At 47.4% G+C, this 24,012-nt stretch overlaps 1 protein-coding gene across 5 annotated transcripts; it reads left to right on the top strand.

The window, feature by feature from the left end:
• The first annotated feature begins 60 nt into the window (after positions 1 to 60).
• Positions 61 to 22,722, top strand: ERICH3 (glutamate rich 3). Of its 5 annotated transcripts, none has more exons than XM_027694202.1 (16): positions 61 to 207; positions 3,230 to 3,323; positions 3,920 to 4,045; positions 4,666 to 4,737; positions 6,473 to 6,601; positions 7,208 to 7,291; positions 7,770 to 7,919; positions 9,229 to 9,447; positions 10,052 to 10,229; positions 10,985 to 11,171; positions 13,535 to 13,830; positions 15,459 to 15,680; positions 16,957 to 17,418; positions 17,725 to 17,871; positions 18,689 to 20,874; positions 21,321 to 22,722. In XM_027694202.1, the coding sequence occupies exons 1-16, from the start codon at positions 188 to 190 to the stop codon at positions 21,363 to 21,365; spliced, it is 4,617 nt and encodes a 1,538-aa protein (XP_027550003.1). In that variant the 5' UTR covers positions 61 to 187; the 3' UTR covers positions 21,366 to 22,722. The 5 variants fall into 5 exon arrangements, with proteins under 5 accessions (XP_027550003.1, XP_027550002.1, XP_027550004.1 ...); XM_027694201.1 differs by having other exon boundaries at positions 62 to 207; positions 10,055 to 10,229; positions 21,316 to 22,722; XM_027694203.1 differs by having other exon boundaries at positions 62 to 207; positions 17,347 to 17,418; positions 21,316 to 22,722.
• The last annotated feature ends 1,290 nt before the right edge of the window (positions 22,723 to 24,012 follow it).

Raw genomic sequence — 24,012 nt, 5'->3', positions numbered from 1 at the left:
GTGATCTCCAGAGGTCCCTTCCACGCCCAACTATTCTGTGATTCTGTGACGCCAAGGGGCAGCGGGGGTGGCGGGCGGAGCGCCGGCTCCCTTCTTCCGTCCCTCCTTCTCCTGTCTCCCTCCCGCCCTGCCTCCCGCCGTCTCCTGGCAACGCCCGGGACGCGGCGGCAGCGCCGGTCCGCCCGCCATGAGCGCCCCGCAGCCCCGGTGAGTGGGGCGGGGGCGCGGGGGGCTCCGGGGGTCCGTGCGGTCCCGGCGCCCGGGCAGCTCTGGGCGCGCCCGCAGTCGCTCTCGGCCTGTCAGCTCTGCGGGGATAGTGACAGGGCCGGGGCCACCAGCGGCGCCTCCCTGCAGCCCGCGCCGGCCGTGAGCTGGGGGTAAGGGGGTGTGGATGCCCCGACCTGCCCCACACACCCCGGGGTTCCGGAGCGAGCGCCCGGGCCCCTGATTCTGCCGTCCAGGTAACGCCTCCCCCAGCGCAGGGGTGATGGAGCCGCGGGGAGCCGCGCCGGGGGCTGCAGGTCATTCCCTAGTTGGCCGGCTCCAGACCTGCAGGTCGTGAGTTCAGAGAATCCAGGCTTGCCCGAGCTGTTATCAAGGACAAATAGTGAGAAATGGAGAATCTCTGCAGGTCTCCATGACAAAATTTGGCACATCCTGGTGTAGTGGGCGATGCTCTGAGTAAAGAAGCAATGATAGAAGTTGCTCATGTCCATACAAGAAATCAGAAGCAGAACAGGTGTCCTTTTGCTCTGAGTTCCATGTCTGGTTCTGTGGCTGGGCTTCCTTAGGGAGGGAATGGCAGGCAGGTGCCAGGTAGAGAGCACAGGGGCCACGATCCCCTGTGACTCTGCCAATCAATAACTGATGCCTCGGTCCTCTCTCAGATCATTTATTTGGTGATTTAATCGCACTGTGAAATATTAACTGTGAAGATTTGCTTTGCAAAACATCTAGGATGCCTGCTGTGGCTTTGTCTTGTTGTCCTTCCAACCAAGGAATAGTGGTCTTAAAAATTGTGATACGCAGTGCTTTGGGTAAGATGCCAGCTGAGAACAAAGATACTGTTAATAATAATAATGGCAATGATCATAGCATCATAGAATTCTAAATAACTGTAAATATAAAATTACTGACTTGACAGTGACATGTTGTCACTGGTTGTGATGCCAGACAAACAAACGTGACATTCATCTTGAGAAAAGCTTCAGACCTACTCATGGAAACTACAGATCAGTCAGTCTAGGTTCTGTGCCAGGAAAATTGCCTGTAATTCTAATAAAAACCCAGCATTTTGGAGAGAAGAATGAACTGGATAAATGGGCAGAGAAAAAGGAGTCTCAGGAGTACCCAGGAAAGGGATGTAATGGCTGTGACACACAGGCTGTATAGAGCTGGCTAAGGCTGGTGCTTTCCCTTTACTGTTTTCTTAAAATGGATTTTGTCAGTTCTGCACTTCTGCCTGCTGGAGAAGTTTTAGAGGTGACGTTTTTGTGTGATTCTTAAACATTGGAGTCTGGGAGAAAACTGCTCAGACAAGAACTTTTGTTCCCCTTTTGTTGATACCACATGCAGGAGCAGAGACCAAATGGGACAAGTGTTTGCTTTGCTGGAGTGTCTCTACCTGTTCCCGAGGCACTGTCTTTGATGGTGTTTGTGGCCACAGAGGGTTCTGGGGCTGGTGTGAGGGTTCCTCCAGGCAGCATGGCATGGCCAAACTCTAGTGGATCCACTTGCGTTCTTTCCAGTGCTTTAATTGGCTTTGGTTCAGGCCCAACATATTTCCTTTTGAACTTTGAATTTAATTCAGCATTTTCGAGGACCGGCCTGTTTATAATTCAAATGAGAAAATATCTGTACCGAGACATCTGTGCAACAGAAGCTGCAGCATCACTGTGCTCAGGTGGGAGCTGCATTTTAACTTAGTTATATGGTCCAGGAAATCTTAGGTGCAAGGCAGTGAATGCAAAGGAGTTGGACTGAGTTTCTCTTCTGCCTCGACATGCAGTTGCTGTGTGATACCACAAATCGGTACTTATCACAACTGGTGGAATCTGGTGGTTTCAAATGCAAACTCTGGATTGAAAAAATGACATAGAACAGTTGCTATAGTACCAGTGCTTAATCAACAGGCATAACAGGATAAGCTACATTGCTTGTTTGTTTAAAGTTTAATTTATTGTTGGCAGCTACCTGTGAGGTTATTGTGAAACCCCACATAAAGTTCCTATAAATGCATGATCTCTTTAAAAAAAAAAAATTGTTCTTTCTTTCCTTGAGTATGTTTTTGTGTGTGGCAGCTCAGCCTGGCAATAGACATTTGACTGAATTATCCAACTGAAAGGAATATAATAGAGGTACAGTGGCATTTAAATCTACAGCCAAAGAAAACAAAAGATGTCAGTCTCTTGTTGTGTAACTAAAGCACAACGTGCCCAGAGAGCCCAAAGGTCAGGCTGAATGTATTATGCAAGATGCACCCGAGTGTGTAAATTGTACAAATGTAAATGGATTTAGAGTATTACGAACTGCAGCCTACTGTCACTGACTTCATTATTTGTCCTGTTTTACAGAGGGGAAAGTAAGATACAGTTGTGCTAAGAACTGTTTAAAAATGTATCTGTTAATTATGGATGCTTCAGTTTCTGTGTTCAGCTCTCACATCTGAGGTTCAGTTTTTGGAAGGTTTGATCTTTGGTAGCTGTGATGATTGTGGTGAGGCCCTGGCACAGGCTGCCCAGAGAAGCTGTGGCTGCTCCATCCCTGGAAGTGTCCAAGGCCGGGTTGGAAGGAGCTTGGAGCAACCTGGTCTATGGAAAGTGTCCCTGCCACCAACGGGGCATCAGGCACAGTGGCTGGGGAGCTGGGTCTGTGCAGCTGGAATCCAGCTCCAGGTACTATGTGGAACTGCCATGCCCAAGGTCAGGGTGTATCATCCCAGGGGGCTGCTGTGGGAGCTGGGGGTGGTGGAGGCTCTCCTGTCAGCCTGTCAGCCTGTCAGTGGTTCCACACTGAGCTTCTTGGCCTTACATACAACTCACTTGTTTCTGATACGAATTTTCTGGATGTTGCTTCCACATAATCTAATGGACATTTATCTTACCAAATAGGGCGTAATTCACCAAGGCAGGATTTTGTGCAGCAAATTATTGACTAGTTCTGTTTAACTTAAACTGTAATAATTTGTCAGTCAAGGGGATTATAAATATCTGTATTGATTTTATTGCAGATTTCTTGCAACCTACAACAGCCTTACAGACAAACACCTGGCTGGATATTTCAGCAATGCCAGGATAAGACAACACCTTCAGAGATCAGGACTGGTGAGACTGAAAATTTTCCCTGAATTCAACATTTAATTCAGAATGTTTTAATCCTTTTGTTCCGTATTTATTTTTGCTCATTGGAGTTTCCCTCTGCAAAGTCTTTCAGTTTGCAAAAATACAGCATCGTGTTGATTCACTCAGGGTTTTCACACTGAAATATCTTTGACTTGACTGGTTGTTTAAATAGCTTCAGTGTTATTTTTCGAAAGTGTTTAATGGAAAACTGAAGGATTTGCTAAAGATGAATGTGCTGAACATTTTAAAAAACACCAATGCACTCCTAGGTGAGACTGTTTCACGCAGAAAGGCAGGTGCAGCCCTTGGCAGTAGGAAGGCAGATGTTTAACTCCCTGTACCCCCTTGGGCAGTGGCCTGTGAGGAGTAAGGCTGAGCCCTTGACTGTTAGAAATGTGGCTGCTGCTCCCTCTGTTTGGCTGCTGGGGCCCATGGGGTCAAAGTCCTGTGACCACGCCAGGGGCGGAGGTGGTAGCTAAGCAGGAGGAGAAAGAGGTCTTCCTGGGAAATTGCACTGTTTCAAAACATACTTTATTCCATCTTCTCCTTTTCAGTAACATTATATTTGTGTATGGCAGATCTCAAGAAGTGGAAGAATAATACCTGAGAAAGAATACCGGCTCAATGCCATGAGGAGGGACCACCAGAGACACGTCCAGGAGTGCCTGGCTCGTGCTATATTTCATAAGGTCCTTGACATGGAGGTATGCCCTTACTGGGGGTGTGTGAGCCTTCTCAGGTGCTTCCCTGCTGACAGCCAGGGTCTGTTAACTTGTACTGAACTGTTTTCCATATGTGCCCTCATGCTCCCCTGGAAGGGTCTCTTCTGCTGGGAAAAAGGACAGTCTCTGCTTGACATTCTCTACAGAATTACCTACATAGCCTCTTGTTGTCAAACCCTGCTGCCACGAGAGCAGGCACTGTCTTGGCTCCCTCACTGCTCTTTGGCAGCCCTCAGATTATGGGATGATATTCACAGGACTAGTTTACTTAAAAAAATCCTAATAAAACCAAAGCTGTTTGAATACATTTATATTTATCATCTGAGTACAAAATTTGGGCACATTTCTGTGGCATATCAAGAGTGGAGTTGGTCCCTACAACTTTACCAACTTTACCAGTGCTCAGTTGTTCCCTTGGCTGTGTGTATGTACACAGGTGAAATGCAAATGGATTCAATCCATAGTAGTTTTATTACTGGGCTCAATGAGGGTAACAGCCGGGGAGAAGGCGCAGGACAAGCAGGACAGAACCAAGTGTTGTTGCATTCACTGACATCTCATAATGCCCATTAATGGGATTTCTCTTCCTCTTACATTGGTAGCGTCATCATCAGCTGGAAATAAAACGGAAACTTGAATATTCTGCAAAGAAGGAGAGGGTGAAGAAAATCAAGGTAAGGCTTGAGTGCTGCTGGGTGCTGCTGGCTCCTGGCAGCTTTGCCTGGGGAGTAACAGCCACAAGCCTCGCCAGAGATTCATTGAGCCAAGTGCTCTTTCTCTGATATTTATGGAAAAGATAAGAAACAGGCAAGTAGAGGATGATCCTGCCCCAGGTTACATCTCCTTCTTCCTCTGTCTAGAAGTTCAGGAACTTCCATTCATGCATCTAATTCCTTCTGAATCTAGTTATTCTTCTGGTTCTACAGTGTTCTTCATGGGGGGATTTAATAATGAGTTGTGTGATATGGTACCTCCTTGCATTTCTGCACATTAATTAATGCTGTCTGATATCTCAGTTTGACGCTCCATTGCTCTCGGTATGAAAAAGTTAATAACTGTTCTCTTTTTCCAAAGCATCTGTAGTTTTACACACCTTCTTCATATTCCTTCTCAGTTTTCCAAGCTGAAGACCCTCAGTCTGAATCTTTCTTAGCTGAGCCATTCCAGGCTTCTCACTACCGTTGCTATTGTTTTACCTTTTCTAGTTCTACTATTTCTGCTTTGAAATAGGGAACCAGAACAGGATGAATAATTCAAGACCTGTTCTCCTCACAGTAATTCTAGACCCTCTGTGCTTTTGACTGCTGCTGAGCACTGAGCTCATGCGTTCAGTCGTTTGCCTCTCCACAGGATTTGGGCAGAACTGGCATGTGAGTAAGGAAAAGAGGTTTCAGGAGCCCTCGCTTTGCTGTCATGTAGGTCAAGCTTGATTTTGTAGTTAGAGTCATGGAAATCCCACAGAAGTCAATGGTTCTCCCCATGAAGTCACTTGGATTCATATGGGAAAAGTTGTTTGGCAGAAACTTGCTCTGCCCTTTTTTTTCTGTATTAGGAGCCAGAATGCTTTGAGGAGAGTGCCTTGAGAAGCTGGCTGCTGCTTTGAGCAGCTGGGGAACATTGTCAGATCTGTTAAATTGTAAATAATACATCTATAGGCAGCTCTTCAGGTAAAGCAAGGAGATGATTTTCCTAAAAGATACTGGTCACTATAGGAATTGGTGTTGTTTGCTGACGAAACTCCTGCGGTAGGAAGTCACTCTGTGAAAGCAGCAACTCCAGCACCCTAGGAGGGATCCTGGGCTTGGGTAATTTTGGAACATATACCAGAACTGCTTCCTTCAGTGAGACGCCTGCAGATACCTGATCTATATGTGCTGTGCTGGGCTGCAGGAGCCTGGCTGGAGCCAGTGGTGTAACTTAATTCTCACCTCATATGTTCGGTGAATTCGACCAAGTTGCTTATCTGAAAGGAAAGGAGGAAGGCAGATCCCTGAGCGAGGGAGGCTGAGATACAGAGCTGTCTGTTTCCAGTGGGACTGTTATCCCCAGTGGAGGGTTGGTGAGGAGAGAAAGGGGACATGGGCCGCAGTCAGAGCAGGGAAGAGGCAGGTGCACTCAAATTTAAAGAGACCTTCAAAAAACCAAGAACTGGGAGATACACAGAAATAGGCAGATAAATTTAATCTGAGGGGGTCAGCAGCTGGAGACAGCTGCAGGAAAATGGATCAGAGCGAGGGACAAGTCTTTTCACTTTTCGCATTCTCCCATGATTTCCTTTCCTTCCTTAACTAGATGTTCCATCAAGTCCAGGTGAGCTGATCATCACAGCTGTCCAGTGAAAGAGATGAGGTTCAGACATCACCATTAGAGTATTTAGTGCCTCAGAGACATATATTTCTGTTCTTGTAGGAGGAACAATTCAGAAGATCAGTGGAAGATGCGATCCCCATGCATTCTCCACATCCACCACTTGGTCCAAGGAACCATGATGGGTTTCATCCTTTAGTGACTGGAGATCGAGCTGGTCGCTCACAATGGGTGAGTTTCAACAACTTCCCCATTGCCTATCATGGAAGCATGGATACCTGGAAGTGTGCACGTGGACCTGTGACATCTGTACTTAGGACAGAGCATTGACTGCCTGGATCATTCTGGATTAGGGCCTCATCCCGTTTGCAGAGTTCTATCATTAAAGAGGAATCTTCAGAAGACAGTGTTGCAGCAATGGCACATCAGAACTTAGAAAAAAAACAAACAAAACCTTTGCTCTCTGATAAATCTGCTTCAATCTTTGCCTTTTAGCTGCCTCATGAGATGAGTCGGTATCAGTGCGTTGAGCATTGTCAGTGAATGCCAGAGCTGTAGAAGGGGTTACACGTGTTGTGAAGTCCTGAAAGCAGTGGAGGTCTTTTAGAAAACAGAGTTGGAAGAGAACTCTGAAATGAGTTCTGGAGCTCTGGCTCTTACTCTCTGTTAACAGCAAAGAAACAATGTTAGTATACCCTGGAAATATAATAATAGTAAAGCCTAAGGTCAAAGGCCAAATATATAGTTCAGTTTTAACTAGTTCTCCACATCAATAATGATAATTGGTGCAGATTGAAGAGAGGCTTTCAAGTCCTGAATGACCTTCTCTCCATACAGAGGGCACCTGGACTTGTAGTTGATTATGGTGGTGGACATTCTTCTCATCAGCGCCGACCCAAGGAGCCTACACACTCTGAGGTGGTGAGTTACCTCAGTTAAACAGTGCTGTTAGGCTGTAACTTTTTAACTTGGTGTTAAAAGGGTGTGCAAGGACAAGATGAAATAAAAAAGTCAGAAAAAAGCTGAGTACTGAAGAAAAATAGGCATGTTTTTGTTGTGCATTCTCTTAGTGTCCGTGTGCTGAAGTCCATAGTGCACTGCTACAGTTCCTGTGAGTTCATCATGTTTGCTTCAAGGCTGCACGGTGAAGAGACAGTAGCAAAACCTGTATTTATGGCCAAGAGTTGTCTTGGATGATGAAGTTTTGCATGGTCAATTAGAGGTGCCTAAAGGGGTCTGACTCTTTGGAGAACTAGAAAATGTCCTGTCCTGGAGGTACCTGAAATCACTCACTGCTTCCAGATGTCTTCATCAGTGCTATTTTTTTCCTTTATGGTACTGCTCTGCACTGGAAGTTACGCACTGAGATTTTGTTGCTGTTTTCTTTTTCCTTTTGTAGAGTTCCTGTCGACCAAATACAGCTCCAGGAAATGTGCAGCAGCCGTTTCGCCTCCAGCCTCTTTGCAGCCGGGCTGCAAAAGGGTCGCTACCAAAGGCTTCCCAACAGATGTGCCATGTACTGGAATGGAATCAGCAGTTTGCCCGTGGGGTGAGGCTGTATTTCATTCTGAAAATAATAGCATTTTAGGGACAGTTTTATAATACTGCTTTAGTGCTGTAGTTCCCAGAACTGTGTAGTGCAGGGACAATGCCTTTCAAATGGCGTCAGCTTTTATTTGAACTCTCCTTTTTCACTTCCCCTTAATTTTCAAGGCATTGTCTTACTGGTCTAATGCCCAGTTCTTGATCACAGTGAGGAAAAATGTGGTGACTAGTCTTTTATAGTATAAAATCTCTCTGCATACAAAATTTCCTCCCTCTATGTAAATTTTCTGTTATGCAGAGAGGGAAGCAAACACCTGGTTAAGACCAGTGGAATATTTTCACTTACAAGTCTTACAAGTTTTCATCTTTATCTACAGCTACAAATTTCTTTAACCATTCCTCCTACTAAGTCACACTAGTGGGTTCAGAGAATGAGAGTCAAACATGATCTCGATATGTTCACCATCACTTTCAAGTGATATTTGGAGTTGTCTTCTGTTCTAGAAAAATATAATGTAATTGGCTTTGTGATATGAGTTCCATGGAAGATTTTGGAGTGGGACTGTGACCTGCTACCACTAGCTGACAGACACTGTATGAATAGCTCCCTTCTGCTCTGCATTTGCTCTGTGTTGGGATGATCACAATCCTTTGTCCAAGAATTTGCTGGTATTGTTTATGTATATTCAGATTATGGGTGATTTAATGGTTTCTTTAATGCTCTCAACTGACGAAACAGCTAAATCAGGTGTCAGTTATGAGAATGTGATGCAGAACTCAGAGCCAGAGCATGCAGCATTTACAGGACTTGTACTCTGGCCATGTCTTGCTCTTCAGGACCCTGGTCCTCTGTTTGCATTTCATTCTGAAAGAAGACTAAACCTCCACTCAGATGGGGAAGCAGCATTTTGAACCTCATTTTGTATAATAGATACCAAGTGATGTTCCTGTTGGACAACTCTGGCTGCTCTGGAATGTGTTTTCCAGCTGTGAGAGCAGCACTGCTGCAGGGCTTTGCAGCGTTCTGTCTGAGATCAGAGTTCTGCTGGGCTGCAGGCAGGGCTTGGTTTGCAGTGCTGTCTGTATCTCTGAGGGTGACATTTTCAAGCAATCCGCATGTTGTCTTGCTGATTAAAAGAAAGGGATTTAGCACAGAAATGTTTTAATGAACAAATTGCAGGCCCCATGTTAAGGAGCTGTTCCAGAAGGCTGTGTGCTGCTAAATGTACCAAGCAGTCAGACCATGGCCAGTTCCAGATGCTCAGGAACTGGTTCTGCAAAACCTATGTCACCTGGTTAAAATGTTTTTGCAGGGAGAGAGAAGTGAGTTAAGGCTTCTGAATTCAGTGGAGTACGTGACTGGTGTATCCCCATATCAGCTGCCTGTCATTAACCCTTGCGTGGTGCCAGTGCCACCGCCTCGCCGGCACAGAGGGGACAGGGGTGTCCCTGCAGGGAGAAGTGGGGTACCCACAGGGAGACGGTTTCGTCCCACCACTGCATCAAATGACACAAGGCAAATTTTAACAAAGGTAAGTTATCTCTGACTATGTACAGGTGTATTACCTTCCTCATTGGTCTGTTTGCCTAATGCTGAAAGGTGTGCATACCTAGTTTGCATAAAGAAAATGTATAACTATTAAAATATATAACTGCTGTACGTGCCTCTGTAAACTAAAGCATTTGGTGTTTTTCATCAGTTGGGGAGAAAAAAGGTGCTGAACAAAAACGCATAGGACCTTCCACTTCAGTTAATCTGATCCTGTCTTTGGCCATAGCTGGCACCAGAGCTCCAGGGATTTTTGAAATGCCTCAAGTGTATGAACACTGCATGGGTTATACTCTGTCTCCAGCCAGTTTTGACTCCTGTAAATAAAATTGTAGGAACCCAGGATTGGGAGGGACAATATGGGTCATGAAACATGGTCCCTGCAATTTGGTGCTATTCAATGAAATGGGTTTTCAGTTTGAAATATTTCCCTGCCCCCTGCATGTTACAGACGCTTTCCAATTTAATCAGCCCAGCACCTGTCATAAAAGCCTGGAAGCCTCAAGCGTGTGCTGCACAGCCGTGAGCTTTTTGTTCCCCTCCTGTTGGAGCTGGAAGCTGAAGGCATTTCTGTGTGTTTCCTGCTGCAGAATTCTGGAGGGTTCCCCAAATCCCCATTATGCACCAATGCCGTTGTCACCATGGCCTACCTAGGAAAGAGTTTGCCTTTGTCTCGTGATGCTTACAGGCATGAAATCAAAGTCTATCAGCAGCACTGTGGAGGAGAAAACCTTTGTGTCTACAGTGGCAAGCTGTTGGAAGGAGGTAAGGATAGAGTCAAAGAGCTCATATTGATTCTGGCAACATCTTTTTTGGTTAAAGCTTTGCTGTGACACCAAAATGATTTCAGCTGAAATCAGACAAGATACCTGCATCCAGGGATTTTTATACCATCTGCCTCCACACTAAATCTGGATCTACTGTTCCATGATTGAAAGTGAAGTTAGAATTACTTTTTCAAATTATGGTAGAAGGAATTTAGAGAGCTAATTTAACAAAGTACTGTAGCTTAGATTAATTTTCTATGGAGACGTATGGTTAATGGAGTGGTTGTAGCAGTAAGCTGGACTTAAATAGGATTTATCTGAGTAGCTAAAATACATCAGTGCATGTTGCATATTATTCTAGAATGAAAAGTACATAGTGGGAGCCCAGTTCTCATCTCTTTTATGTAAGTGCAATTCCATCACACCAGTAAAAGGTGAATTGCATTCTGAGAAGCTGGGCACATGAAATGGCTGGGAGGCTCTTGCCTCTCTTCTGCTGTAGCAGTGAGTGGCCAAACTGACAGTGTACTCACCTGTCCTAGCTGTGCCCACCTTGGGTCCTGGGGCTGGCGAGAACCAGGGCTGTGTGTGTGTAGGGGTAGAGTGTGACCAACTGATGAACAGAGCTGAGAACCCCAGTGGCTGGCACAGGGGGCTGGGTGCTGTGCTGATGCTGGTGAGATACAACAATTGCCCCAGGCTGACAGGGAAGTGTAATGTTTTTCTTTGAACTTTTTCTTTCTATGATTGCAGAGACCTTCCAGTTCATCTCCAAGAGGCACCATGGTTTCCCGTTCAGCCTCACCTTTTTTCTCAACGGGATGCAAGTCCACAGGCTGAGCTGTTGCTGTGAGTACAAACATCAGAGGCGTTCCCGGCTGCGAAGCGGAAACAGATACTTCAGGTTTCTTGATGTGGAGGGAGCATCTCCTTGCTACAGGTACAGAGATGAGTGCACTTTGCTCACAGGTACTTGGTTCTTAGAGAGTTTCTCACTTGTTCCTGTTTCATCTCTCTGGCTCCCCACAGCTCTGTAGAACCTGCTCTGTTTCTCAGTGACCCTTGGACTGCGGTTACCTGTCAGGGTCTCACCTCCAAGAGTGCCAGCACAGCCGTTTTCCTGTACCTGCTCAGTCCCCCTGTGTTGTGTGCATGGCATGGACAGTGTTGGTGCTGGCTCTGTCGGAGTGTTAGAGGTGGCTGAGCGTGGTGGCTGTGGGGTGTGGTTCATGTGCCACCTGTGTGTCTCTGGCCCAAGTGACAGTGAAACAAATATCAGGCTATGGTTTTCAGAGGCTTTTTTGTGAATAATTTATTTTTAAACAGCTCTGCCTCTGAGTGGGATTCTGCTGTGATATCCCCACCTGCAGAATAAGGCAGCACTGAATGCTGGCCATGGTTCAGAAAGTAAATCTGTGCAGAAGGGTCTTGGATTTGGGTAGAAGTCAGTGCTGTGACCAACAGCTGTGGCTCTACCAAGAAGCTTCAATTGTCATAAACCTTCCTTTTCTGTGATTGTTAATTCAGGCCAGACAAGTAAACTTCCAGACACGTGGATAATTTAAAAACTTTCATGTTCTTTTAAGAAATAATTTTTAAAAGAGCGGCAAGCAGCAGGAACAAGAGACTGTCCACAAAGCTGTACCCGGTTCCTTCAGATAAGGACTGAATTCTAAGAAATATTGTACCATATTTTTTTAATTCCAGTCTAACAATGAACATGATTTATGTAAATGTGTTATCTAGCATGTTCAAAGAAGTGAATAGCTTCTGAATTCAGAATGGATATATTTGCTATAGAATTTAGGAAGTGTTCAAATCTCAGCTTCATATGATTTCTAGAAAGATTTGAAGTGAATTTTCTGAATTTAATATAGTATTCAAAAATTGGTTAATTCCTTCCTGAATCAGCCCCCCTTTCTGTCCCCCTTCCTCTCTTATTCATAGTGATTTCTCTTTTTCTGCCTCTTGTCAGTCCAGTTGACCTTATCTGGTGACTTAAAACCCATCTCTATTGACCTAATTTTCCCCATAAATGACAATTAGTTTCACATCCCTTCAAGTCAGGTGCAATTGTGTTTGTTTCCTGCTCTGTGACACACATTGAATACCTACTCTGGTTCCCAACGTAGTAGGTCAGGGCTTTGGCTCACGATGAGGTGATGCAGTGATTTCTGTACCATGTCTGAGCCTTGCTCTGAGAGTTTTCTACTGTCTGAGATTCAGCATTTCTGTACAGCAGAAGCGCTTCAATATCCCAAAGGTCCCTGAAGAAAACACAAAGAACAAAGCATTAAGGGATAGGACTCTTCAGAAATGGTCATGTTTATTTTTTTTGCCCACAAAATGAAAAAAATTCTGGCCTGAACGACTGTGGGATGTTTCACAGTAGTTTGGAGAGAGTTGAAATGTGAGGGGAATTGCAATCAAGCCTTACATTAAAAAGCAGTTTGGGGGGAAGAAGAGATTTTAAGACATAGTTGTCCTTGAAGCAAAAATGTTTTTCCAGAGGGATTTGGGAGTAGCTAAAGTGAAAGTTCCGGTTTCAGTTTCACCCTCTGCTTGCAGATTTGACCCCACGTACTATCCACAGCATGGTGTCCTGGCCCTTGTGGTGGGTGCAGGGTGGTGTAGGGTGGCTCTTGGTGTCAGTTAACGTTCCATCAGAAACAGGAACTCTGGTCTCTTGTCTGGGCCTCCTGACCACATGTCACTCCATTTTATACAAGAGGAGCCATCTCAACAACTCTTTCAAAATACTTTGTTTTCCAGCTACTTGTGTTTCTTTTAGATAGGAAAACAGAACAGAAGCTGAAAATGATTCACTTTCAATCTCCTTTGTCCTCCACAGTTATGAGACCCAGCAGATAAATTCAGAAACCCCCAGTCTTATGCACAAACCCTGAGTTACTACTTTACTGGGTTTTACAGCAGGATCTGGATCCAGCCCACATGTGACTTGGAGCTTATCTGCCTTTCTCAGAGGTTCTGTCTTCACAGCCAATGCAGGCCATGCAGGTTCTAATGAAGTGTCACTTGTAATAATTTTGGTTTTAATTTGTTTATATGTCAATTGTCACCTGTAAGTGCAGACAGCGTTACTCTCCTTCAAGGAAGAACTTCATCTGTGTTAGAGGAGCTCTCTGGGATCTTGGGGTGCTTCTCAGTGTGAGTCACTGTGACAGTGCAGAGGCAGATGGGTACCTGGTTTCACTGCTGATAATGAGCTGAACTCACTGTCTGCTGCCTTCCATTGTTCACAGGAAGAAAAATGTGATATTTCTAATCTGTGTTATTTTATAGGTGCATTATTGAGATGGGCCTGGACAAAAAGCTATCCCCTCCCAAGAGGAAGAGGGAGTACCGTGTGGAGAAGCATGTGGGTTCCTGGGAATATGCTCTGCACAGTGAGCCAAGTAACAGCAGTGTTGAGCAGAAATCAGTGAAGAATTCAATGTTAGTCATCTTACCGTCTCATGAAGCAAGTGTGGAAACTGTTGAGGAAAAAATGGAGACTGGAGAGGAGTATGGAGAAGAAGAAATGACGAACCAATCTGGTCATGAGAGTGAAGATAGTCAGGAAGACATCAGTAAAAATGGTACAGTATTCCCAAACATGAGTGGGGGATGAGAAATAGGAGAGGATGACTCTGGAGAAGGTATGGGATTATGGGCCTCTCACTTTGCCTGGGGCTTGAGAAATATAGTGATGCCTGTGGCTGGGCAATAGAATTAGTGGGGCTCCTTTCAGCCATCCAACAGGATTGAGATGGTTTCAAGAGCCACGAAAGAGAGTAAGGAAGGGTGGTAAGGCTCTGGCACAGGTTGCCCAGAGAAACTGTGGCTGCCCCATCCCTGGCAGTGTCCAAGGCCAAGTTGGAGGGGGCTTGGGGCAACCTGATCTTGTGAAAGATGTTCTCTTCCATGGAGGAGGCATTGAGCTCAGCCTCTCCCTTCACTTCCTTATCGTAGTCTTCTTCAGAGGCAGTCACATTTAGAGAGAGATTTTAACTCCTACTTATTCCTATTTTTGCTTTCACAGTTCTGCCGTGTGACTGCTCAGCTGCCTTGTTAGTCCCTCCAGATGTGTGTTTGGGATTAATCAGGCCTTTTTCCTTCAGGAGGAGATGCCCTTCTGAGAGTTACCTAAGGAATCCTCACTGCCAACACTGCAATTGGAATCTCAATTGATTTTTAATACAGAAAATAAATCTCCTTATTCCCTTAGTTGTCATTGTCTGGGTAATTGTTTATTTGCCTAATTGGTTCTGCATCAGGAACTCTTCATTTCTGCCCTTGGCATTCTGTCCCTTCAGTATATTAAAAGCCCTGATGGAAAGAAAGGAGGTTGAGGAATGATGATCACGAGGGACAGCAGTGACAGTCACCTGCACAGGGCAGGTGTCTGCCCTTGCTGCTGCGGGCACAGGGAGCCTCTGATAGCAGCGGAATGACTGGATTTTAGGTGGGAATCACCAACATCTCTTGTACTGGTGCCTGGGATGTGCGCAGTGCAGCTTTGGCGTGGAAGGGGATTGTTCTTTAATGCATCTTTACGTACAGATCTGAGCAAAGTTATCTGTCAAATGTCACAGCTTGTCAGGCGAATGCCTGGCCGAAATTCAGACATGTGGATGTAAGAGTGGTAATTCTGTGCAATCTTCATTTGTACTGGGATTTCCCCTGGGCTTGAAGGAGCATTTCAGAGCAGTGTTATAAAAGCGTGCCTCTGCAGTGCCCTTTGGCTGGGTTTAATTAGATTCATTGAGTTTGTAAGACACTTCTTAGCTATTTATCATACTTTGCACTACAATATATTACCTTTCTCCAGCTTTCTTGATCACTTGTAGTTTTTTTCGTCACAACCAGTTTTTCTTCTGTAATAAGAGACTCTTGCATTTAATTTCTGAGTTTGCCCAGCTTTTAATTTTTCTAGTCCTTTCCATGGCTAATGATTTTGTTTGGTTTTGTTTTATTGCATTAATCATACTCGGTGCATCAATCAGTAGTTTTGCTGCATTTTTGCAACTCTATGAGGAACATGATGCTTTTTTATGATAATGTGCTCTTACAATTCCTATCTGTGGTCTTAGATTCTCTCATGGCTTTAAAAAGACTGAGCAAATATAAGGGCAAAAGGAGATTAATGAAGTTAACCTCTGTCTGCTTAAAAATAATTAGTTGTGAATTCTGTTTCCAGTCTCACAATGCAATTCTTCTCTTTGAGGGTATGATGAAGATTTTGAAGCAGATGAAGAAGTTAATGAAGAGGGACAGACTGCTGATCAAACAAATGGAATGTCAGAGTCATCCTCAGATGATAAAAACCATAATTTAGACCATGGAAGGGAGAGTGGAACCTCATCGCAGAAGGCACTCCAGGCCTCTGACAGTGAGAAAGATGAAAGTGATGGATATTCTGACAGAGACTCTGAGAATAATCAACAAGGTTAGTTTTGTTTGTAATGAGGCTTAGAGAAGCTGACCTGATGCATGTTTTACAGTTTGTGTGTCCAGTATGTATGGTGAGTCTGCAGGGAGAAACCCATGCCATTCCTACTGACAAGGTAAAAGACAGCTGTTTTATTTGTTATTAATTTTACATCTGCCACTGAACCGCAGGCAGCCCCCTGGAAGTGGGAGCGTGGGCTTTTTGCTGAGCTGTTGAGGTGCTGAAATGGAGATGGAGGCAGGCAGCAGGTTCGCAGGGCAGCCCTCCATGTCAGTGGGACTCACACCTCGAGAAGCTGTGACCCCTTTCACCTTATGGAGGGTCCCAGGAAACCTGACAGACCACCCTGGGTTTTAAAAGTGCTGTCTTTAGTGGCCCTGAATGTGGCCCTAATGTATCTGTCTGTGCCAGAGACCCAGAAACCATTAGATTGTCTGAGGGGAAAGGTCTGGAGAGGAACTCCCTTGGATTTTCCCATGGTGGAGGAGTGGTACTCTGTGTGGGAGTCTTTAAACTGTGGCTGTAGGGTTTCTTGGTACAATATGTTTTTCTGAACATGCAGTTCTGCATGGATGACAGTTCTGGCACTTTTACTTATTCAGCCTGACTGGATTTTTCTGCCTTGAGTTTCACCAATCTCTTCTTTAACCTGTGTGGACTATGGGCAGCAGCAAAGCTGTGCAGCAGTCAGCTCTGCTGGTCAGCTCAGTGTTAGATGAAGGATTACTGCCTTTTTTCCCCTCAAACTTTCCATTTTTGAATTTAAATGATGATGTCTGTATGTTTTTCTAGAGAAGACAGTGAACTTCATCTCCAGTTCGACCTGAATGGTTTACACATGGTTTTGGAGATCTTTCTAATATTCAGTGAGTTAACAGGAGTGGACTGAAGGATTGTTGCTATGGTTGAAGTCTTTTATCAAACAGAGCTCAAGAATCTGTGCTAAGCCCTGTCTGAGTGACACTTAAAGGTGCTTTTGGAGGTGTATTTCTGTGTGATTGATAGAAGTCAATTTCTGTTATCAGAAGGTTATTTTGCATTAGGGGTTAATTTCCATTATCAGAAAAAAAACCCGAAAACATTAAATGGATTTAATCACTGATACAACTGGCCAACATTCTTCTATTTACACTTACTGGAATTTTGTCATGATATCTTCAGATGGTGTAATTCAGAGATTGCTATTGGTTGAAATTCTGTCTTTTGTGAGTGCCCAGTGAATGCAGATGCTTAGTGACAAATACTAAAACAAAGTGCTGTTTGCTGTTTCCAGAGAAGAGACCTGCAGACTCTCTCTCATCCATCAGTACTCAGTGCAGCATTGAGGGTGACTCTCATGCTGAAACAATGACAGATGATGGCAAAGAGGAGTGTGATATCAAAAGGGCATCTGATAGCACAGCACATGCACAGTATGGAAATGGGAATGGGGAGAATAAACTGCTCAGAAGGGAGGAGAATCAGGAGACTTCTGCACTGGAAAACAAAGGAATAAACGAAGCAGGAAAGGCAAAACCAGAAGATCTAGCAGCAAGGGAAGATACTGGAATTTTTCATGAAAATATAATGGCAATGCAGCATCAAAGTCCTGAAGTTAATGGGGAACTCAAACAGGCTGGGTCAGGAGAAAGTAGCATGAATGATGAGGACAAACGTCTTCCAGTGCCTTGGGAAACCAGGATGTTGAACGTGGAGGATGGCAACGAAGAGTCTCCTCAGAGAGAGGAAGGAGGGGGTGAGTACAGCCCCTCTGCATAGCTCTGTGACTGGTGCATGTCACCATGCTGTCAGTCATGGTGCAGCACAGGGAGTTGCTGGACTGTTTTCAGGCTACTGGAACACTCTGTGCTGCTGTGAGCCCAAAAACCACTCAGAACGTAACCTTGGCTTGGGGTTTCTCTGCTAGTGTTTCCAGTGTAAGACTCTGCCCGAAAATGAATTTTAAACCATTTTAAACCAAGCTGAGGTGGCTGGATGGCTTCTACTCCCCTTTTGCTCTTTAATGGTTTCTCTTTCTTACTTCCTGTTTTCTTTGTGATAGTTTTTGAAGATTGCAAATCAGATGAGGAGGAAATGGCAAAGGCAACTGGAAATGATCATCCTGTGAATTCTGACCCTGAACCTGGTGATTCCCATGCCGGTGAGGAAGCAGAGAATGCAGCAAGTACAGAGCGTGATGCTAGTGAAGGTGAGGTTGACTGTCAGTCAGGGAGAAGGATTAAATCTTATTAATCTGAAGTCTTTTTACAGAAGTGTCTGCCCTTTCCCTTTCCTTTGGCTATTAACTCTCCTTGTGCTTTTTTCTTTCCTAACTTGTATAGAACTGGGTGATGACTAGCTGGTTTCTGTAGTGATGTATAATTAATGCTTTTTTGGCATTTAAATGGTTCTAGGCAAAGGCCCCAGGCCATGATAAACTGGCTGTGAGTCAGGAAAGTAGCCACGGAAAGCAGAAACATAGTGAGGTTCCCTGTGCTTCCAGGTAGTGTGGGGCGTCCTCGGGAAACACTTTGGTTCCCAGGGGCAGGAATCAACCCTGTGTAATTCCCCAGTGTAATTAAAGAATCCACGGGAAGCAATTACCCATTTTATACAGCTGAGTGTTCTTCCTCCCGTGTGTGCGTATTTTACATGAGCAATTTGCCACCTATTTCTGACTTTCTGAGTGTCACTGTCAAGGTTACAGGTGTTTCACACGCACACCTGAGCTCCCTGCAGGCAGGGAGAGAGGCAGAGCAGGCAGGGCAGGCAAGATGGCAAAGATGAAATGGCCTTGCATCAACATTTTTTCTTAAATTCATTATGCCAGATGCCAGGACAGCAGCACTAGAGATGTAGTCAGAGCCCAGGGGTGTGATAAGAAGAAGCACAGCAAGTTTTCTTCTGGTTCCCATGCTGGTGTCCCTCATTGCTGGGCAGAGATGGTACCTTTAACACTAACCCTGTAAAACATGTAACATTGACACAGTGCTGAGTAAAACCAATGTTTTATTTTTCCCTAACAGCACCAGATGGAAGTTTCTCGGCAGAAGGGAGGAGAAGCCTTGATGTGCAGGAGGCAGCAGGACAAGAAGTACGAGAAGGGCATGTGGCAGGGCAGAGACAAGCCCTGGAGCAGGATGGTGCTGCCGTGGGAGGAGATATTGGCAGCAAAGAGGCCGGAGGAGAAAGGATACGGGAGAGGGATTTACTGCCCCAGGAAGAGACAGGGTCTGCGCTGGAGGAATCCACACCTGAGGAAGGCACCATGGCAGAGGAACATCCAAAAGGGAAGGGGACACAAGAGAGAGTGGAGTCGAGCACAGAGGTGTCACCTGGGGAGCAGGAGGTGCTGGTGGAGGGGACGGAGAGCAAGGCAGAACTAGGAGAGCTGGCACCTGGGGGAGAGGGGCCAGCTGGGGCACTGCTGGGCCGGGAGACAGACAGAGCCCTGTCTGAGGGGCAGGAGGGGGCTGGGGGGGTCACTGAGGGGGAGGCTGTGGAGAAAGGCCCCGAGGGAGTGGCAGGGCCGCTGGCAGAGGAGGAGGTAGGTGAGGCAGTGCCGGAGGCAGGGGAGTCCCTGCGGGAGGGAGGGTCCACAGGGAAGGGTGCTGTGGTGGGTGTTGTGGTGGATGGAGAGGAGGCTGTGGAGGATGCCAACCTGGCAGGAGAAGGTATTGCCAGGATTGTTGACCCTGAAGGAGAAGAGGCTGTTGAGGAAGGCAGTTCTGAAGGGCAGGAGGCAGTGGAGAAGCTTGGGGCTCTCCTGGAAGCATTAGGGGATATGGAAACAGGAGAAGCGATGCCTGGAGGGGAAGGGTTTGTAAAGCCAAATAACTTTTCCCAGCTAAAAGCATTAGGGGAAGAGCGGATGGAGATGGGGAAGGCTGCCACAGGAGCAGCAGCATCTGAACGTGGCCAGGTATGGAGGGTAGGAGGGAATGCTCTCCAGAGAGTGGAGGACATGATGGAGGTGCCAGTGGAGCCTGGCAAGGGTACCGTGCTGGAAGTGGCACCTGGGTTAGGGCCACTGGGGAGTGCTGGGGACGATCCCATCAGTGAAGGGTCGTCTCAGGTGGAGGAGACCCCGGCAGTGCAGGAGGAGGAGGGTGCAGTGGAAACACTTTGGAGTGGAAACCCATCTGTGGGCAGCAAAGCAGAGACAGAGAGAGCCATGGAAGGAAAACTCAATGGAGGGGTGGCAGGAGGGTCTGCCGAGGTGGCCACCCAGGGGTTGGGAGGTGGAGAGGAGGCCACAGGTGGAGCAGCAGGTCCAAGGGAGCTAGCAACTGGAATGGAGGGGTGGCTGAGGTATGGAAAAGAGAGAGGAAAGGGGACGCCTTCTGGGGAGGGAGTGGTGGGTGAGGCAGCAGTGCCAGCTCCGGGGTTAGACATGAGCCGGGCAGGGGAGCCCGGGCTGGTGGCCATCGCCGTGGTGGGTGGCCAGGCTGGGCAAGGGGCTCTGGCTGAGGAACTGGCCGGGGAGCCAGCGCTGGCCGAGGGGGCGGCAGTGGCTGGGGATGGCAGGGTGGGCAGAGGGACAGTGGCACAGGAGGGGGTGACAGGAGGAGTGCTGGGGGCACAGAGCGGGACAGGGGTGGCGGTTGCAGAGGGGATGTCAGCCAAGGGAAGGTGGGCAGCCAGGGAGTCTGGCAGGGACATGGTAGGGGTGGCTGATGGAGCTGTGGCCGGTGAGCAAGGGATGAACCAGGAGGCAGCACTGGGGTGCGAGGCAAGTGGGCCAGAGCTGGCGAGGGCCAAGGGCCAGGGTGAGGCAGAGTGGGAGTGGGTCTCAATGCGTATTGTGTCCCCAGGGCACGAAGAAGCCCATAGAGCAATGTCCCCTGGGGAACAGCTGACTGCAGAAACCTCCCCGAGCACCCCTGCCCATGGGGATGGGGGAATGGAGCTGATGGGAAGAGAGTCTGCAGGAGGCGAGGGGCTGTGCTTGGGCACCCAGCCACAGCTGGCAGCTCCTGGGACAGGGGCACTGGAGGGCAAGGATGGGCAGCAGGAGGAGATGGAGCAGGCGGGAGGGAAAACAGAGAGAGAACAGCAGGGCCCCCATGAAAACACGAGAGAGAATGAGGTAGTGGTTGTCTTGGCAAGTGCAGGGAGCTCTGCTGGGGCTGGGCAACAGAGGAAGGACAGTCCGGTCGGAGGGAGCCCAGGAGCCGCTGACGTGGGTGAGAGGAGCCACAAGCCCTATCAGGTGAGTCCTTCGTGGGTTGGTCACTGCCCCCAGGCTGATCCCTGTCAGAGGCAGAGGATGCACCATTCCTTATCCATTGCTTAATTGTCTGCTGCTGGTAGCTGGGACAAGGGATGAGAAATCCTTTCGGGTGGCGACTGCCTGCGTTCTTTCCTGTTCCCAAAATCCCGAGTAAATCCCTTTGCTGTGGCATTAATTCTTACAGCCCCTCCGCCCTCTCTCCCCTCTGGCCATGCAGAGCAGCTAACCCCACCCAGCTTGCCGCAGCTCTGGTGGCACTGGGTGAGCCCTGGCAGCACCTGTGAGCTCTGGAGCACCAGGTCAGCATCAGCACTTGGCTTTGCTGTTACTCTGGCCTCTGCTTGTAGGAGATGTCACAGCAATACCTCAATAGCTCCAAGTTCAGAACGTTTTCTGTAACATTTGCTTTTTGTTCCGTAGGACAGTGCAAACCCAGGCCCAGTCATCGTATCCACAGAACAGTCCCATGATGGGGAAGAAACTCTGCTCTGAGCTTTTTCAGCAGCTCCTCAATGCTGTGTCCTGCAACATTCACACAATTAGCTGTGGGTTTGTGCCAGCTGGGATGTCACTCCTGTGTTGACTCCGCGAGTACCACAACCACCTGTTACATTTCACCATAGCAGCTCCTCAGTGTGCAGCAGACAACTGAAACGAGCCTGTGTTTGCCAGCCCAGGAAACAGTGCTGCTTCAGAATTATGAAGACGGTAATCACCAGGATTGTTCCACAGCTGTCATGCTTGTTTTTCCCAAAAACCAGAGGAATACTGGACTGCCTGAACTTCCCTTCCTCCCCGATGCATCACTTGCTCCTCCAGGTGGGCAGGAGGATGAAGGCGGATGTACTGTGTGTGTTTGTCTGTACAGGGTGCCTATGTCTGAGTGTATCTGTCATTTTTTGGGATGTCTTTGCCTTTCTGAGCTGCAGCCTTCTGTCAGTCAGGCTGTGTCCTCACTGTTGTGCATGGGGCACTTGTGCATGCCATTGCTTGATTCTGGTAAGATCATCCAGGGACGTTCAGCAGAGATGCAATGTCAGGATCAGGGGTGAAGGAGGCCTCACACAAGGGTTTTAGCCTGGGGACTCCCCCACCCCAGGTTAGGGGAGGGTAGCTCTCCTGCATGCACAGTGCCCCCTGTGCTGGGGGGCATGGGGGGCTTCTGTCTCAGGGATCCACACTTGCTGTTGGCCACACTTCAGGGCATGCTTGGCACTTTGAAATGTTAAAAGTTGTTAAATCAGAACAATTCTAACAAGTATTTGTAAATGCATAAAGCCTGGCCTTTTGCTTTTGCTGGTGTCAGTCAGGAGTGACTTCCTGGCCCACAGAGCCTGGGCTGAGGCTGAAAGAGGGTGATCAGTGTGGAGCTGTCTCAGCCTGGCAGTGGCTGCCCATCTCTACTACCTGAGGCTCCTCTCAGCTCTCCTGCACCTCTATGGGCCCACCAAGACCCTTCTGAGCTGGGCACCTGGGGCTGGGTGTGCAGCAGCCTCTAGGCACTGTTTGGTGGGTGCAGGAGACTCAGCCCCACACAGTAGGGACTGTAATTGCATTTCAAGTAGGGAAATGAGGCTGAAATGAATAGGATTTTGAGTGGATTGGTTCTCTGAGTCACTTCAGATCAATATGCATGGGAGTGGAAGCTCAAATGTGATCAAGTGGTTGCTGTGTTCCCTCCTGTACTAGAGGCAGTTGCATTTGTACGTGCAGTCTGTTCACATTCCTGCTAAGGACCATCTCAGGACGTTGAGTTTTCTGTGTACATATCAGATCTGCATGTTCACTTGGGTCTATTAAACACCTGTACCAGTCTGTGCAGCTCCTTCAATTTTTGCCAGCAGTTTAACTGTAGGAATAACCCCTGCCTGTGCAGCAGGGCCTGGGCTGTGGTGTCTGTCTCAGTTTGCCAAAGGACTGACTGATGTTGTGCTGAGTGTTTGTGCTGCTAAAGCTGCCTTAAGCAGGAACCCACACAAAGCTCATGGCTGGGGCTGTGGCATGGCTGCACCTGAGCGTTTGGACACATGGGTGGCAATTCAAGGTGAGCAAAGGCAGATGGGGGTGCAGGGATTCCTGGGAGCCCCTTTGGGGCTGCAGGAGACCCAGGGCATCTGAGAAGGCCTTGGTGAACAGGGCAGTGTGATTGTAAGGAACTGGAATGCTGACAGTTCATTATTTAACGTTCTTGAAATACTTACAAACGGCACTTGTGCGTGTGGTTGTAACAACTGGGGGAAGGAATCCTGTGGTTAGGAACATGTATGTGGACTTTCAAAACATTAGCGTCCCTGTCATCTGAGCAGGCAGAAATTTGGTAATAAGCAAAACCATGGAAAAGGATAATTGTATAGGTTTGGAAGTGTTTCCCTTGGTCCTTTCTGTTCTCCTATCTGGTGCTAATTAGTAATTAACTTCTAAGTGAAAAGTAGGTGGCACTTGGGGAAAAACAAGATGTGCAGCAGAAAAAACCCTCCAATTAATTATTAAAGTGAGCATATGTGAGCAAAGCAAACTATCAAACAGTGTTGCCACTGGCATAACTCATTCTTGGCTCATCAGGAAGGCTTTTGGAGCTCCCTGAACTGTCAGGTGTCCTCAATTGCCTATCACTGGCTGCTGATGGTTGTGCCTCAGATGTGTCTTGCACAGCTGGAGCCTGGTGACATCCCACAGACTGAAGAGATGCATTTCACCAGTTCAAACCCACGCCAGCTGTGCAATGTGGATACGGCATGGGAAGGCTTGAAGTCCCACTCCTGGAACTGGGCACCAAGCCCTGGCATCGCTGGAAGGGATGTGGGATGGTGGCTCACAGACACTGCCTGGGATGCTGGTGGTGGGCAGCACCTGGTGGGCAGCACCGTATGGGCGGTGCATCTGTCTGTCTGAAATAAGGGCCGCAAGGTCACTTTCCTGGCTGGGAATTACCTGAGGGGTTTTGGGGTTCAGCCGTGAAAACCAGGCATGACCAACCCCTCGGCCTGCCTGGTAGGGCTGTGCCAGCCCAGCCTCTGAGGGAGCCAGCCATGCCTTGCTGGCTGCCCTGTGCCATGCTGTGCTGGCTGTTCTGTCCTGTGCTGTGCTGGCTGCCCTGTGCCATGCTGTGCTGGCTGT

Source organism: Neopelma chrysocephalum, unplaced genomic scaffold (genome assembly GCF_003984885.1).
Source record: "Neopelma chrysocephalum unplaced genomic scaffold, ASM398488v2 Primary Assembly neopelma1_97, whole genome shotgun sequence".
Taxonomy (NCBI): domain Eukaryota; kingdom Metazoa; phylum Chordata; class Aves; order Passeriformes; family Pipridae; genus Neopelma; species Neopelma chrysocephalum.
This window is presented reverse-complemented; position numbering and strand designations above follow the sequence as displayed.

Coding starts and splice junctions, on each gene's coding strand:
- ERICH3 (XM_027694200.1), top strand. CDS start 188: ATGAGCGCCCCGCAGCCCCG. Junction 4,738..6,472: donor AGAGGGTGAAGAAAATCAAG/GTAAGGCTTGAG, acceptor CTGTTCTTGTAG/GAGGAACAATTCAGAAGATC. Junction 7,292..7,769: donor AGCCTACACACTCTGAGGTG/GTGAGTTACCTC, acceptor TTCCTTTTGTAG/AGTTCCTGTCGACCAAATAC.